This window comes from Zootoca vivipara, chromosome Z (genome assembly GCF_963506605.1).
Source record: "Zootoca vivipara chromosome Z, rZooViv1.1, whole genome shotgun sequence".
Taxonomy (NCBI): Eukaryota; Metazoa; Chordata; class Lepidosauria; order Squamata; family Lacertidae; genus Zootoca; species Zootoca vivipara.
The window spans coordinates 45,148,940-45,165,801 of record NC_083294.1 but is presented as its reverse complement, the minus strand read 5'-3'; the positions used below and the strand labels follow the sequence as shown (position 1 = coordinate 45,165,801).

Sequence of the window (16,862 nt, the reverse complement as noted above, 5' to 3'; positions counted from 1 at the left end):
AGATTCCACCTCAACATTAGGAAGAACTTCCTGAAAGTAAGAGCTGTTCAACAGTTTTCTATGAAAACGTGTCGAAACGAAATATTGCCACCCCAGGCTGCAATGCAAGAGAGGTTGTTCTTTTAGCAACCCGCAAAGAAGTGACCTGGCTGCAAAACTGTTCCAGGAGACACCCACTGGCTTGCCCCGCATCGGATGTGCTCAGAACTGGTCAGTGGCTTTGCAGACTTTAGCATAAAGCGGGACTGCCAGCCAGGTGTTTTGCAAGCCAATAGCAGGAAGAACAATTTATCTATAGGGGTTAGAGATCTGGGGTACAGAAGGTACAGGGCTTTTCCAAGAAAACAACGACCACTACAAGAAAGAAGCTTCCATCTAAACATTAGGAAGAACCTCCTGACAGTAAGAGCTGTTCGGCAGTGGAATTTGCTGCCAAGGAGTGGGGCGGAGTCTCCTTCTTTTGAGGTCTTTAAGCAGAAGCTTGACAGCTCGGCAGGGGGTTGGACTGGATGGCCCTTGGAGTCTCTTCCAACTCTGTGATTCTATGATTCTATGATATGATAGCCATGTTCAAATATATCAAAGGATGTCATATAGAGGAGGGTGAAAGGTTGTTTTCTGCTGCTCCAGAGAAGCGGACACAGAGCAATGGATTCAAACGACAAGAAGCTTCTACCTCAACATTAGGAAGAACTTCTTGACAGTAAGAGCTGTTCGGCAGTGGGATTTGCTGCCAAGGTGTGTGGCGGAGTCTCCTTCTTTGGAGGTTTTTAAGCAGAGGCTTGACAGGCATATGTCAAGAATGCTTTGATGGTGTTTTCTGCTTGGCAGGGGGTTGGACTGGATGGCCCTTGGGGTATCTTCCAACTCTAGGATTCGATGATTCTAATAAAGCAAGAAGGAAAGAAAGAATATGAGAGTGTTGCAATGCAATCCTACGCATGTCTACTCAGATATAAGGACCCATTGAGTTCAATGGGGATTTCAACCTTGATCATGACAAGTTAAATCATAACGATCCCAGACCATCCATAATATTAAATGACTAATGATAAATACATTAGACCTTGGCTTGGTAAAATTTCTGGACGTCATTAATACTGTGTCGGCTTTGCAGGAAAGAGCAGCTGCCATTTTTCAATTCTTCCATTCTAGTGGGTCCCAGGAAGACCCAAGGTTCCCTTTTTACAAAGACAGCCTCTCCCCTCACCCTGAACCACCGCTTGAAGTTGGTTGAAAGGTTTGCTCTTGCTGTGTCTGCCATCTTGGGCTCCTCGTCAGGCCTCTGTTTTCAGAGCAATGGGTCCAAGCTACGAGAAAGAAGATTCCACGTCAACATGGGGAATAATTTCCTGACAGTCAGAGCTGTTCGGCAGTGGGGTTGGCTGCCAAGGAATGGGGCTGAGTGAGTCTCCTCCTTTGGAGGTCTTTAAGCAGAGGCTTGACAGGCATATGTCAGGAATGCTTTGATGGTGCTTCCTGCTTGGCAGGGGGTTGGACTGGATGGCCCTTGTGGTATCTTCCAACTCTAGGATTCTATGAAAGAAGATTCCACCTCAAGATGAGGAAGACCTTCCTGACAGTCAGAGCTGTTCGACAGTGGGGTTTGCTGCCAAGGAGTGTGGCGGAGTCTCCTCCTTCTTTGGAGGTCTTTAAGCAGAGGCTTGACAGCCATGTGTCAGGAATGCTTTGATGGCGTTTCCTGCTTGGCAGGGGGTTGGACTGGATGGCCCTTGTGGTCTCTTCCAACTCTATGATTCTATGAAAGAAGATTCCACCTCAAGATGAGGAAGAACTTCCTGACAGTAAGAGCTGTTCGACAGTGGGGTTTGCTGCCAAGGAGTGCGGCGGAGTCTCCTCCTTTGGAGGTCTTTAAGCAGAGGCTTGAATGCTTTGATGGTGCTTCCTGCTTGGCAGGGGGTTGGACTGGATGGCCCTTGGGGTCCCTTCCTCTCTATGATTCTATGCAGGGGGTTGGACTAGATGACCCTTGGGATCCCTTCCAACTCTAGGATTCTTGTGTTTCTTCACGGCCTGTTCGCTGCTGTTGCCTTTTTTCGATACAAAAGTCCCCCTTCGCTTGGTCTATTTCAGGCATAGGCAACCTCGGCTCTCCGGGTGTTTTGGAACTACAACTCCCATGATCCCTAGCTAACAGGGCCAGGGGTCAGGGATCATGGGAGTTGTAGTTTCAAAACATCTGGGGATGTTTTGGTCTATTTACTGTATATATATTTGTCTTTCTTGGCTATGGGAAAAGTGCTTGGTGACGAGAGGAGAACAGGAAGAGGCGCTGAGGGCGGGGGGAAGGGAAAAAAAGGCGCCAAAAACATCCCCTCAGAAACTCGCCAATAGAGAGCCAGGCGGCGAAGAAGGGCGTGTGGCGCAGCCATTGGAAGGCCTCAGCCCCGCCCACTTCCGCCTATTGGTTCCGCCTCTGCCGCTACCACCACCAGCAGCGGCCCCGCCTTCCTCCTTTCTCTTTTGCTTGCCTGCTTGCTTCAGAGGCTCCCAACGGCCTCCGCTGCGCCTTACGTCATCCCCGCGCGCCGACCGGCTAAGGAGCGTCGCGTCGGCGTCTCGGCTCTCGCCGGAAGCTTCCGGCTGGCCTTACGTGCGCGCGCGCGCGGCCCCGCGACAGTGCCTGTGAGGGAGCGAGGCAGACGATGGCGGGCGCCTCTCTGTGGAAAGGCCTGGTCGGCGTCGGACTCTTCGCCCTGGCGCACGCGGCCTTCTCCGCCGCGCAGCGTGAGTTGGCCCCCCTCTCGCCCTATGAGCATGCGCGTTCTGCAGGAGGGGGCTCTCCTGGGGGGGGGGGCTCCGCCGGGGAAGGGCCGGGAGGGGGGTCCCAAGGGCCGCTCGGGTTCCTCTCTGGCCCGGGGCCGCCGGCGCTTCCCCACCTCACCTACCTAGATTTGATGGTGTTTCCTGCTTGGCAGGGGGTTGAACTGGATGGCCCTTGGGGTCTCTTCCAGCTCTATGATTCTATGATCAGAAAGAACTTCCTGACAGTAAGAGCTGTTCGGCAGTGGGATTTGCTGCCCAGGTGTGTGGTGGAGTCTCCCCTTAAAGACCTCCAAAGAAGGAGACTCCACCACAGTCCTTGGCAGCAAATTCTACTGTTGAACAGCTCTGACTATCAGGAAGTTCTTTCTAATGTTGAGGTGGAATCTTCTTTCATATAATAATAATAATAGAGGGAGGGAGGGAATCAGGGAGGAGGCCCGCGTTGTAAATGGCTAGAATAATAATAATAATAATAGAGGGAGGGAGGGAATCAGGGAGGAGGCCCGCGTTGTAAATGGCTAGAATAATAATAATAATAATAGAGGGAGGGAGGGAATCAGGGTGGAGGCCCGCGTTGTAAATGGCGATAATAATAATAATAGTAATAATATTTTTTTATTTGTACCCCGCCCATCTGGCTGAGCCTCCCCAGCCGCTCTGGGCGGCTCCCAATCAAATATTAAAACAAAACAGCATTGGCCCAATAGGTAGAATATTAAAACAAAACAGCATTGGCCCAATAGGTGGAATATTAAAACAAAACAGCATTGGCTAGGGTAGAATTAACCGGTGGCGGATTGACGTAGAAGCTCAGCAAGCTCCAGCTTGAGGGTCCCACTCTTTTGAGGGCCCCCCCCAAAAAAATTAAGGGGAAAAAACTGGCTGCACACTCCCAAAATAGTTGAATTCCTTGAACTTAGAATCATAGAGTTGGAAGAGACCCCAAGGGCCATCCAGTCCAACCCCCTGCCGAGCAGGAAAAACCATCATAGCATTCTTGACATATGCCTGTCAAGCCTCTGCTTAAAGACCTCCAAAGAAGGAGACTCCGCCCCACTCCTTGGCAGCAAATTCCATTGTCGAACAGGTCTTACTGTCAGGAAGTTCTTCCTAATGTTGAGGTGGAATCTTCTTTCTTGTAGTTTGAATCCATTGCTCCGTGTCCGCTTCTCTGAAGCAGTGTGATGCAGCAGCTCAAATACAGGATGGGAGACACCTGGCTTGAGAGCAGTACGTGTGAAAAGGATCTAGGAGTCTTGGTAGACCACAAACTTGACATGAGTCAACAGTGTGATGCAGCAGCTCAAAAAGCCAATGCAATTCTGGGCTGCATCAATAGGAGTATAGCGTCTAGATCCAGGGAAGTAATAGTACCACTGTATTCTGCTCTAGTTAGACCTCCCTTGGAATACTGTGTCCAGTTCTGGGCACCACAGTTCAAGAAGGATACTGACAAGCTGGAACGTGTCCAGAAGAGGGCAACCAAAATGGTCAAAGGCCTGGAAACGATGCCTTATGAGGAACGGCTTAGGTAGCTGGGTATGTTTAGCCTGGAGAAGGGAAGGTTAAGGGGTGATATGATAGCCATGTTCAAATATATTAAAGGATGTCCTATAGAAGAGGGTGAAAGGTTGTTTTCTGCTGCTCCAGAAAAGCGGACACGGAGCAATGGATTCAAACTCCAAAAAAGAAGATTCCATCTAAAGTTCCTGACAGTAAGAGCTGTTCGCCAGTGGGATTTGCTGCCAAGGAGTGTGGTGGAGTCTCCTTCTTTGGAGGTATTTAAGCAGAGGCTTGACAAGCATATGTCAAGAATGCTTTGATGGTGTTTCCTGCTCGGCAGGGGGTTGGACTGGATGGCCCTTGGGGTCTCTTCCAACTCTACGATTCTATGATTCTAATCCACGAAGGCCAGATTTGAAGACCCGATTGCCGTATTTTTCGCTCCATAAGACACCCTTCCCCCACTCCTAAAAAGGAAGGGCAATTGACTGTGCGTCTTACGGAGCAACGGGATCCCTCGGCTGCTGCTACAGTCGCAAGCGGAGGGATGCATCTGCGGCCGGAGCCATGGCCCCCGGCTCTCGCTCCGTCGGCTCTCGCTTCAAGCAAAGCGGGAGCTGTGCATAGCCTATAAACGGCTCCCGCTTTCTTGCTTTTCAGCGCACCAGCAGGAGGGGTGGACTGAAGCCCCGGGAAGATTTGGGAGCAGTGAGCAGGCTGTTCACTGTTGCCCCACACTCAGAATATTCCCCCCCCCTGTTTTCCTGGTCTAGAAACTAGGCGCATCTTCTGGCCGCTGCGTCTTATGGAGCGAAAAATGTGATAATAATCCCGAAAGAGAAACTGAGATGGTGGTGGCTTTCACCTGTGGTAGAGTTGATAGAAAACCCAGCCGTGTGGCCTCTTTTTTTGCTCTGTGAATATAGAAAAGAAATCAGATTAATTTACCAGCCTTCCTTCCTTTTGCAGATCGCTCCTACATGAGATTAACCGAAAAAGAAGATGAAACTTTGCCAATAGATGTAAGTTAAATGTTCATTTTCATTCTTTTCTTGACTGTGATCTGTAAGATGACGCATTTCCATGTACCTCTACCTACGAATTTATGTAATTTTATTACGAAGTAATAGTACCACTGTATTCTGCTCTGGTCAGATCTCACCTGGAGAATGCTTTGATGGTGTTTCCTGCTTGGCAGGGGGTTGTAATGGATGGCCCTTGGGGTCTCTTCCAACTCTATGATTCTATGATTCTACTCCAGACATGGTCTAAGGCAGAATACAGCCATGGTGGCCCAACATAGGAAGAACTTCCTGACAGTAAGAGCTGTTCGACAGTGGGATTTGCTGCCAAGAAGTGTGATGGAGTCTCCTTCTTTTGAGGCCTTTAAGCAGAGGATTGACAGCCATATGTCAAGAATGCTTGGATGGTGTTTCCTGCTTGGCAGGGGGTTGGACTGAATGGCCCTTGAGGTCTCTTCCAGCTCTATGATTCTATGTGGAGGGTGAAAGGTTGTTTTCTGCTGCTCCAGAGAAGCGGACACGGAGCAATGGATTCAAACTACAAGAAAGAAGATTCCACCTCAACATTAGGCAGAACTTCCTGACAGTAAGAGCTGTTCGTCAGTGGAATTTGCTGCCAAGGAGTGTGGTGGAGTCTCCTTCTTTGGAGGTCTTTAAGCAGAGGCTTGACAGACATATGTCAAGAATGCTTTGATGGTGTTTCCTGCTTGGCAGGGGGTTGGACTGGATGGCCCTTGAGGTCTCTTCCAGCTCTATGATTCTATGAGGAGGGTGAAAGGTTGTTTTCTGCTGCTCCAGAGAAGCGGACATGGAGCAATGGATTCAAACTACAAGAAAGAAGATTCCACCTCAACATTAGGCAGAACCTCCTGACAGTAAGAGCTGTTCGACAGTGGAATTTGCTGCCACGGAGTGGGGCGGAGTCTCCTTCTTTGGAGGTCTTTAAGCAGAGGCTTGACAGACATATGTCAAGAATGCTTTGATGGTGTTTCCTGCTTGGCAGGGGGTTGGACTGGATGGCCCTTGCCGTCTCTTCCAACTCTAGGATTCTATGATGACCTTTCAGTGCAGGCGGCAGCGGCGAGGGCCCGATCCGGCCATAGGCTGAACAGCGGGGTGATGGGAGCCCTGTTGGCGGTGGCAAGAGCGGGATCCAGCGGCGAGGACCCGATTCGGCCCAGCGGGGGGGGGGGGCGGGAGCGCTGGCGGCAGCGAGGGCCCGATCCGCCGGGAGCCGGCTGAGCGCGGCTGCGGCGAGGGCCCGTTTTGGCCCAGCAGGGTGGCAGGAGTGCTGGCGGCGAGGGCCCTTCAGGTGTCGAAGACATTCGTGGGCAGGCCCCACTTTTTTCTCCTTGTGAGTAGAATATTTCGTAAGTAGGGTCATTCGTAAGTAGAGCTACCGCTGTAAACTAGTATGGTTGCAATGGAATAAGGTGGGGGGGGATGAAAAACCCAGGAAGAAATTGAACGTTTTCACTGGCTTGTGGACTTGTATGGTAAGTGCACTTGATTTCTGGCTTTTGTTTTTTAATCTGCCCTATTTCTACAAACTGAACCTGAGCTTTTGTTTCGCCCTGCTCCTTCCCCTAATCAGCAGCCTACATTGCAGTGTGACGGAGAGCCATCTGAAATTTGGCACCTCCCTCTTCTCCCTTAGCAGCATCCCTTGAGGAATTGCCACTCTCTCCAGTCAGTTCTTTGACAGTAAGAGCTGTTCGACAGTGGGATTTGCTGCCTAGGAGTGTGGTGGAGTCTCCTTCTTTGGAGGTCTTTAAGCAGAGGCTTGACAGGCATATGTCAAGAATGCTTTGATGGTGTTTCCTGATTGGCAGGGGGTTGGACTGGATGGCCCTTGGGGTCTCTTCCAACTCTATGATTCTATGATTCTAATAGTATAACCACCTAAACATTAGGAAGAACTTCCTGACAGTAAGAGCTGTTCGACTGGATGGCCCTTGGGGTCTTTTCCAACTCTAGGATTCTATGTTTCTATGAACAATCCTGTCGATCAAAAAAATCTCTGGAGTTAGGCAGTGGGAACGGTTAGTGCGTTACTCTCTGGAAAATTATGATGATGAGTGCATATATAATAATGCACGACAAATATAAACAGAAAATACAATTATGAGAAGAGACAAATGTTCCAACCTTAATCTTAATAGGTAAGGAATACAAAATATTAAGCAGAAGAAACATAGAATCATAGAGTTGGAAGAGACCACAAGGGCCATCCAGTCCAACCCCCTGCCAAGCCTGGAGTACTGTGTCCAGTTCTGGGCACCACAGTTCAAGGAGGATACTGACAAGGTTGTTTTCTCCTGCTCCAGAGAAGCGGACACGGAGCAATGGATTCAAACTACAAGAAAGAAGATTCCACCTAAACGTTAAGAAGAACTTCCTGACAGTAAGAGCTGTTCGACAGTGGGATTTACTGCCAAGAAGTGTGGTGGAGTCTCCTTCTTTGGAGGTCTTTAAGCGGAGGCTTGACAGACATATGTCAAGAATCCTTTGATGGTGTTTCCTGCTTGGCACAGGGTTGGACTGGATGGCCCTTGTGGTCTCTTCCAACTCTAGGATTCCATGATTCTATGATATGATAGCCATGTTCAAATATATAAAGGGATGTCATATAGAGGAGGGAGAAAGGTTGTTTTCTGCTGCTCCAGAGAAGCGGACACGGAGCAATGGATTCAAACTACAAGAAAGAAGATTCCACCTCAACATTTGGAAGAACTTCCTGACAGTAAGAGCTGTTCAGCAGTGGGATTTGCTGCCAAGGAGTGTGGTGGAGCGAGTCTCCTTCTTGGGAGGTCTTTAAGCAGAGTCAGGAATGCTTTGATGGTGTTTCCTGCTTGGCAGGGGGTTGGACTGGATGGCCCTTGGGGTCTCTTCCAACTCTATGATTCTAGGATTCTATGATATGATAGCCATGTTCAAATATATCAAAGGATTCTATGATTCTAAATCACTCAAGTGCTGCTTCCTTTTTCATCTGTTACAGATAGTTCTCCAAACATTGCTGGCCTTTGCAGTCACCTGTTACGGCATAGTACATATTGCCGGGGAATTTAAAGACATGGATGCTACTTCCGAGCTGAAGAATAAGTATGTTTTCACCCATTTCTTTCTGCTGGCATTGTCCCTTTGCTCCGTGCTCTGCTTTTTAGTCTTTCCCCCAGGCAGCCTTCCAGGTCCATTTAAAGAGGGGTTTTTTTTTCTCTCTCCCGATCAATTAGAAGATGTTTAGCAGTCGTAGCTGCCAAGTTCTCCCTTTTTTTAAGGGAAATTCCCTTATGCTGAATAGGCTTCCTCGTGAGAAAAGGGAGAACTTGGCAGCTATGTTAGCAGTTGTTATTTCATCATTTGCACAATGCTGTAATAAAAATTGCTGCACATCCATCTCGCACATGGCAAAGTGAAAAGGAACCTGTTCCGTGCCGCTTGTCTGTCAATGACTATTCTTATTATTAGTAATTATTATGATGATTGGATTCGTTCGTTACTTTTTCTTTGCTGCTGCGACTCAAAGCTACTTACACACCTTAAAACCGGGGCGGGTGGGGTGGAGATCCCCACCCACTCTAAAAGGCCAGATAGTTAAGACAGCTGCCAAGTCTCCCGTTTTCCCCGGGAAATCCCCATTTTTCCAGCTGTTCCTAGCTGAAAAAACTGATTCCCCCCCCCCGGTTTATTCTGGCGCGGCGGCCATTTTGGAACTGGGCGGCGCATGCTCAGAAGCGACTTTTGAGGCTGCTCTGCCCAGTTCCAAAATGGCTGCAGTGCGACTTATTATTATTATTTATTTTTCTCTTAATTTTTACAAATGCTTCCTTTTGGCAATTCTGGCGTGGCGGAAGCTTCCCTCGCCAAGGGTTCGATCAAATGTGAGCCAAACTACGGCTGTGGCAGCTGCTTAGATTAAAAACCGAAGCTCTGTTGCTTCAAAGCAGGGGAGAATGTGCCTAACGGAAGCATAGCTGTCAAGTCTCCCATTTTCCCCGGGAAATCCCCGTTTCCCCAGCTGTTCCTAACTGAAAAAAACGGATTTTTTTTTTGTTTTCTCCCGGTTTATTCTGGCACGACGGCCATTTTGGAACTGGGCAAAGCAGCATCAAGTGTCACTTATGAGCATGCTCCGCCCAGGTCCAAAATGGTGCCAGCGCTACTTCCGGTCTGCTCTTTCCGGCCCGGCCCCTTATTTCCCCAACAGCAACTTGGCAGGTATGGTTAAGAGCCAGATAGGTGCCTGGTTGAAAAGGAAGGTTTTTTTGCCATGCTGACGATGAAACCTCCATGTTTAGCAGGTGTCCACCCTCTGGACATCAGCAGAAAAATAGCAAGGCTGTAATTTTCATGCCCCATTCCTGATTGATGCAGGAGGAAGGAAGCAGGAGGAAGGCTTGACCCAGCAAGACTGTTCTTGGGGTGACGGGAGCCAAAGGGAGATTTGCTCAGGAAGCGGGGGAGATCTTTGAGGAAATGGCAGAACAGGCTCTTTGCTTTAGCGCCTCCTGGACGCCCGCTGCTTTTTCTGCCTCCCATTATCCCATCTTATTGCCACATTTTTGGTAGCCATCCTGGCCCCGGCATCTTTCTCTGTCTTGATCTCCCAGTGTGCATAGCTGCCAAGTCTCCCGTTTTCCGCGGGAAACCCCCGTTTTTACTTACCTTTTCCCGGTGGTCCCAGAAGCTGCGTCTCCAAGGGCGGAACAGTGTACATCCTGGGAAATACAAGGCCGAACCTGCGTCATAGTTGCCAAGTACCCCGTTTTCCCCGAGAAACCCCCGTTTTTACTTACCTTTTCCCGGTGGTCCCCCGTATCACTTCGTCTCCTGTTTTTCTCCTGCCAGCGGTCTTTTTTTTTTCTTTCCGGTATGCCCTTCTATGGGCACCCAAAATGGCCGCTGCTGGCTTCAAAAGTCGCATCTACGCATGACCGGAAGTGCATAGGCGCGACTTCCGGTGTCAGCGACAGCCATTTTGGTGCCCATAGATGAGCGGGGCGACACCGGAAGTTGCGTCGACGCACTTCCGGTCATGCATAGAAGCGACTTTTGAAGCCTGCGGCGGCCATTTTTGGTGCCCATAGAAGGGCAAAGCAAGACCGGAAGTTACGTCGGCGCAACTTCCGGTGTCACACGGCTGCCGGTCCCGGATTCTGCAGTCTGGGACGTGGAAGGTAAGCCCAGTGTGGTTCCTGTGTTTCGTTGCTGCTGCTGCTGCTGCTTCTACTTCTAAGAACAGATCATATTTTTATCTTGAAGATCGATTTTTTATCTCTCTGCTTGCCACCATTGCCCCATGCTGGTTTCCTCGTGATTTTTAATTTTTATAACAGGCATCCCCAAACTGCGGCCCTCCAGATGTTTTGGACTACAATTCCCATCTTCCCCGACCACTGGTCCTGTTAGCTAGGGATCATGGGAGTTGTAGGCCAAAACATCTGGAGGGCCGCAGTTTGGGGATGCCTGTTTTATAAGATACGCTGAGCAATGCATATTCATTTGAAGGGTGGACTAGAAATTCTGACTAGTATTGGGGCAGGAGGCCAAGCTGAAACTTTTTCATATGTCCCAGGGAGATCTGAAGGTCACCTTGGCTGTGGCGTTTTAAACAGAATGGGACTGTGATTTAAGAGCTATGATAAAATAAGTAAGTCTAAGGGCATGGAGTGCCATAAGTATGGTCTAAGGGCATGGAGACTATTATTACATGCTACTCCCTCCCAGAATTCGACACGCTCTCATCCTGGGACCAACATAAAATCCGGTCCTAAAGTGAAAGTGGTAAGATCACTTGCCAACTACTTGATAGACCTGACGGAGCCCAATTTGAGAAGAGCGTTGACTATGGCCCGTTTCCATTCTATACCCACAGCCTTCCTGCAGGGGACTTACTCAAAGACCCCTATTACTCAGCGCCTACGCCCATGCACAATGAATGAAATAGAGGATTTTCTACATTTCTTTTTCTACTGCCCCATTTATGAGCCAATAAGATCTAAGGTCCTCTTCTTGATCCCGTCCACCATTACATCTAAGGAAGACTGTTTGAAATCGCTTCTTGTGGACGCAAATCCCCAAATTTCACGTGGGGTGGCAATCTTCATAGTGCAGGCTCTGAAACTCAGGGCTACCCTGACGGGGTAGTGTGTCCTAGACCGGGACCTGTTTTAATTTTAATTTTCTCTTATTTCATTTTTAACTGAATGTGCCGAGCCTCTTTTGGGCTATTTTATGCTTTACATATATCTGCATATTAGATTTTTGGGGCTGGCACCTAAATCTTTGCGTTATTGTCTTAGGGTAATTTAAATGTTATTACACCAGCAATATCGCCTTGAATTGTGCTTTGTTGCTTGTCTCTGGCATTTTGTATTGTTTTTATTTTGCTATGGCTGTATGCTAACGCGATAAAGGTTTGAATTGAATTGTGAAGTGTGCATGCACACGAAAGCTCATACCAAAATAAAAACTTAGTTGGTCTTTAAGGTGCTACTGAAGGAATTTTTTTATTTTGTTTCAACTCAGACCACCTACCTGTAACTAAGAGTTATGAGTTGTTGCCAATTGCACTCCTCTCTCCTGCTTTTTGTTTCAGGACATTTGACACCTTAAGGAACCATCCCTCCTTCTACGTATTTAATCACCGGGGCCGAGTTTTATTCCAGTCCCCCGACGCGCTCCATTCTTCCTCCTCCAGCAGGGATACTTTGTCATCTAGCGCATCGCTGAAGTTGCGGAAATTTGAACCTCTTCGCCGTTAAAAGATTTTTTTACACATTCTTCTAAAAATAGAACAGGACACTGAGCTGTAACATTGGAGTTGGGGATGTAAACACGTTTATTTCGTTTCTGGAGCAGTATTTATATTGATCATCCAGACTATATATATATGTGCATATATATATGTGCATATATATGTGTGTGTGTGTGTGTGTGTGCATGTATGTGTGTATATATATATATATATATATATATATATATATATATATATATGTATGTATATATATATATATATATGGACCTTCTTCTAACACTGTTAATGACAATGGCTGAATTTTAAATTGGCAAAACACGTGTCAGTTTGTCGCTAGAATTACGCTGTGAAACATCACTTTGCTTTCCGTTTTCCATTAGCCCACCATCACAATTGATTTAGTGAAAGCAACATGTTTATTTCCTTTCTGGAGCAGTATTTATATTGATCATCCAGACTGCATATATATATATATATATATATATATATATATATATATATATATATATGTGTGTGTGTGTGTGTGTGTATATATATGTATATATATATGTGCATATATATATATATATAGACCTTCTTCGAACACTGTTAATGACAACGACTGAATTTTGAATTGGCAAAACACGTGTCCATTGTCGCTAGAATTATGCTGTGAAACGTCACTTTGCTTTTTGTTGTCCATTAGCCCACCATCCCAATTGATTGAGTGAAAGCAAATTATTTAATTTCCAAAAAAGTAGGCGATTGCTTTAATGCCACAGAAGAAAGGGGTCTCGGCTTACGCCGCTGTTCTGTTGCTGAGTAAGGTTGCATCCATCCCTCCCCTCCCGTCCTTAACACAAAAGACAAGGGCGATTGTGTTTCTTTCCTGCCTTCAGAAGTAATGTGGCCGCTGTTCTAGGATGCGACCTGCCTGGCAAGGGGCACAGTCATTCAGGCAGGCGGTTCTGAAACGGGCGCTTTACCCAAACTGTTGCCAGGGACACAGAAGCTCCCTTTGTTTTATCGCTCCATGTCCTTGAGCTACCTTGAAACGTGCACAGGTTTGGAAGGAAAAGGGATCGTTTTGGAGATCCATTGGAGATCTCACTGGGGGGGGGGTTAGGCAGGAAGGGCGCCGAATCACACCAACTGTAGCCTCATCCACTTTGCGCCAAGTTTGCAGGATTCCTGCTGCGAAGCAGGAGGGCTTGACCTAAGGAATGGCTGTGAGTTCCTGCCGAAGCTGGGAGCAAGGTGGGTCGCAACAGGGTTACTGCTGCAAAGTCTGGGCGAGGATGGGACCGCTCCGCGAGTGAGCGACTTGTAACGGCTCAAGGGCCTCGGGGACCCCTTGGGACGCCTGCCTCGAGACGCCACGAGGCTTCTCGGTTTGTTCTCGTAATGGGGACAAGTTGCTTCCGGGCTTTCTGCTCGGAAGAGTGCATTTGAACCCAGCTCCCCTCCATTTAGAAGCGTGCGCCCTCGCCAAAAAACGTAGGGCGGAGTTTTGTCCAGAGGTGCTTTGGTTTCAACAATTTGCCCCGTTTGCCTCGTTTCCCCACTTTCCTGCCATCTCCGGATCACTCTCCTTGGGGAGCATTTTGGAGAGAATATAGATCCCGGACAGTTCGCTCAATTTGGTTTGCCCCCCATGTTTGTTTGTTTGCCGCAGATTTAAACTGGTTTGGAGCGGGCTGCAGGAAAGCTGTCCGTCCCTCCTTGGCTATGATGGCGCATTTACGTTTGACACTTTCTGCCATGAAAGAAAGGTTTGTGGCATCCACTTGTGGCAGCACAGCATAGACACACGGGCATTGTGATAGATTCATTCTACCCAGTACGGTTTGCTTTTTCCTGGCGCCACAAAAGGCACCCGAACCACAGGGGCCGGGATGGTTGAGCTAGGACTGCAAAGAAGACATGGCCTCGTTTAAACTTGGGATTGCTGCTTGTTTGTGGAAGTTATTTCAGTGTTACAGTCCCGTCCCGTCCCCTAGTACGCAGTGGCAAACAGAACATGAAGCCTGTTGCTATGTAAATGGCCTTACTGTTGTTCCCTTCCCATCCCTTGTCCTGGAGCAGAGATTCCAGCTCCGAGCGCTTCAGAACGAAGCACGGAGATCTCCTTTTCTTGACGAAAGAGGCTCACTTTCTTATTTCCTTTCAAGCCAGCGCCTTTTCAGAATCCAGCTGCTACTCTCGGGAGTTAAGAGGCAAAGTTTTCCTGGGCCCTGCGCGGGCGATCTGCGCTGCGTCAAAGGATCTCGTGGTCCCTCGCGGCAACCCAGCTCTCCCTGGGGATCTTGCGGCATAAAATCTGGGCTGCGTCAAAGGATCTCGTGGTCCCTCGCGGCAACCCAGCTCTCCCTGGGGAATCTCGCAGCATAAAACCGAGGCGGGGCAAGAAAAGGCGCCCAGTCCAGTCTTGAATGTTTGCTAGCTAGATTAGGACTGGCGCCATTTGGCCACCTCTCTATACAAGTCATCAAAGAAGCTAAGCAGGCAAAATTTAGCAACTTAGAGAGGGAAGGCATTTACTCGGCTCAAAGAGTTTAAAGGGAATCTCCCTCGCGCCGCCTTTCCTAGGAATGGTTTGCAAAAGGCTTATTTGGAGAGTGCCGATTGTGGCATTGCACAATGCTCTCTGGATGGGGCCACGGGTGTCCTTCAGTTTGAACTCCCCCCATCCTTAGTACCATGTCTGAAAATAATTTCCAGCTCATTTCCTACAAACCTGGCAAGAACCTGCTTTGGGTTGCCCAAAAGTCTCCGTCGCAGCGGGCATCACCGCATGAACTGGGCCCTCCCCACGTTTGTGTTTTTAAGTTTGGGTTGCCCAAAAGTCTCCATCACGGCAGGAACAGGGCCCTCCCCACGTTCGTGTTTTACGTTTGCAACCTATTAAATTCCCTTATTTGCAAGGAGTAGCGGCTTGAACCTCCAGCGTTAACTATCAGGTGTGCAAAACTTGTTCGTTCCTTTTTGATCTTGCCTTGCCTAATAAAGAACTAACGTCCTTAAAAAGCACATGGGGCGTGAATTCTTTTTTCGAGAAAAATGCCACTTTTATCAAGCTGAAGGGTGGTTTTCAATGCACCCATCATTTTCCCTTTCATTCAGAAAAGGGTTGCGTTTTACTGTACTAGATTGAATCCCTCCTCTATATGACATCCTTTCAAATATATAAAGAGGCAGAATGGAGGTGGGGACCATAGCTGCCAAGTCTCCCGTTTCCCCCGGGAAATCCCTGTTTTTCCAGCTGTTCCTAGCTGAAAAGGTTTTTTCCCGGTTTATTCTGGTGCAGCGGCCATTTTGGAGCTGGGCGGAGCATGCTCAGAAGCGACTTTTGGTGCTCCTCTGCCCAGTTCCAAAATGGCTGCAGTGCGACTTCTGGCGCGGTGGCCATTTTGGAACTGGGCAAAGCAGCACCAAAAGTCGCTTCTGAGCAGGCTCCGCCCAGTTCCAAAATGGCGGCAGCGCTACTTCTGGTCTGCTCTTTCCAGCCCGGTCCCTTATGTCTCTGACAGCAACTTGGCAGGTATGGTGGGGACTCGCTTGAGTGTGGGTTGCGGCAGGAGGGGACAGGATAGGTCATGGATCGGGACAGGGTGGGGGGAATCGCAGGGATGAGCCACAGCAATGCGTGGCCTGGCCAGCTAGTCTTTAAATATTTCGCCGTCAATTTACTTAAGCAAAGGTGTGCCCTGCAGATCCCAAATTTGTGTTTTGCTGCATCCCTCCATAGAATCCTAGAGTTGGAAGAGACCCCTAAGGCCATCCAGTCCAACCCCCGTCTAGCCTGCATTTTACCAGCTTCTTTACAAGAATGTCATGGGGCACCTTGTCAAAGGCCTTGCTTGAAATCAATATAGGCTACATCCACAGCGTTCCCTTCGACCAGGCTTGGGGTTCTTTTATTTTGCAGGGGTTCTTTTATTTTCAAGTAGACCGTCTAATGCATTTTGAAATGATAGCCTATTCACCATGCTGGTGTATGTGAAAGCCGACAGCCTCCGTGGTAAAGGCCTCAGACCAGAAGAAATGGGGACCTCACTTCTACTCCGATGGGAGCAAGGAGGTCCGATGGGAGCAAGAGGATGAGGACAGTAAGAGCTGTTCAACAGTGGAATGTGCTGCCAAGAAGTGTGGCGGAGTCTCCTTCTTTGGAGGCCTTTAAGCGGAGGCTTGACAGCCATATGTCAAGAATGCTTTGATGGTGTTTCCTGCTTGGCAGGGGGTTGGACTGGATGGCCCTTGGGGTCTCTTCCAATTCTATCATGACCTACTTCCGGTCTGCTATTTCCGGCCCAGTCCCTTATTTCTCTGACAGCAACTTGGCAGGTATGGTGGGGACTCGCCTGGGTGTGGGTTGTGGTAGGAGGGGACAGGATAGGTCATGGATCGGGACAGGGTGGGGAGGGAATCACAGGGATGAGCCACAGCAACGCGTGGCCTGGCCAGCTAGTCTTTAAATATTTCGCCACCAATTTACTTAAGGAAAGGTGTGCCCTGCAAATCCAAAATTTGTGTTTTGCTGCATCCCTCCATAGAATCCTAGAGTTGGAAGAGACCCCTATTTCCAGGCTGCCCTCCTCTGGACACGTTCCAGCTTGTCAGTATCCTTCTTAAACTGTGGTGCCCAGGTGTGGTCTGACCAGAGCAGAATACAGTGGTACTATTAATTCCCCTGATCTAGATGCTATACTCCTATTGATGCAGCCCAGAATTGCATTGGCTTTTTGAGCTGCTGCATCACACTGCTGACTAATGTCAAGTTTGTGGTCTACCGAGACTCCTAGATCCTTTTC

The 16,862-nt window shown here is 48.5% G+C and overlaps 1 protein-coding gene across 1 annotated transcript; it reads left to right on the top strand.

The window, feature by feature from the left end:
• Positions 1-2,531: 2,531 nt before the first annotated feature.
• LOC118084223 (ER membrane protein complex subunit 5) lies at positions 2,532-15,081 on the top strand. Its single transcript, XM_060270551.1, has 4 exons — positions 2,532-2,748; positions 5,260-5,312; positions 8,314-8,417; positions 11,914-15,081. The coding sequence occupies exons 1-4, from the start codon at positions 2,667-2,669 to the stop codon at positions 12,077-12,079; spliced, it is 405 nt and encodes a 134-aa protein (XP_060126534.1). The 5' UTR covers positions 2,532-2,666; the 3' UTR covers positions 12,080-15,081.
• The last annotated feature ends 1,781 nt before the right edge of the window (positions 15,082-16,862 follow it).

Bases quoted from the DNA above. Each gene is read 5' to 3' on its own strand.
- LOC118084223 (XM_060270551.1), top strand. From the start codon at position 2,667: ATGGCGGGCGCCTCTCTGTGGAAAGGCCTGGTCGGCGTCGGACTCTTC. The intron at 5,313-8,313 runs GTAAGTTAAATG...CATCTGTTACAG, and splicing joins ATGAAACTTTGCCAATAGAT to ATAGTTCTCCAAACATTGCT. The intron at 8,418-11,913 runs GTATGTTTTCAC...TTTTTGTTTCAG, and splicing joins ACTTCCGAGCTGAAGAATAA to GACATTTGACACCTTAAGGA.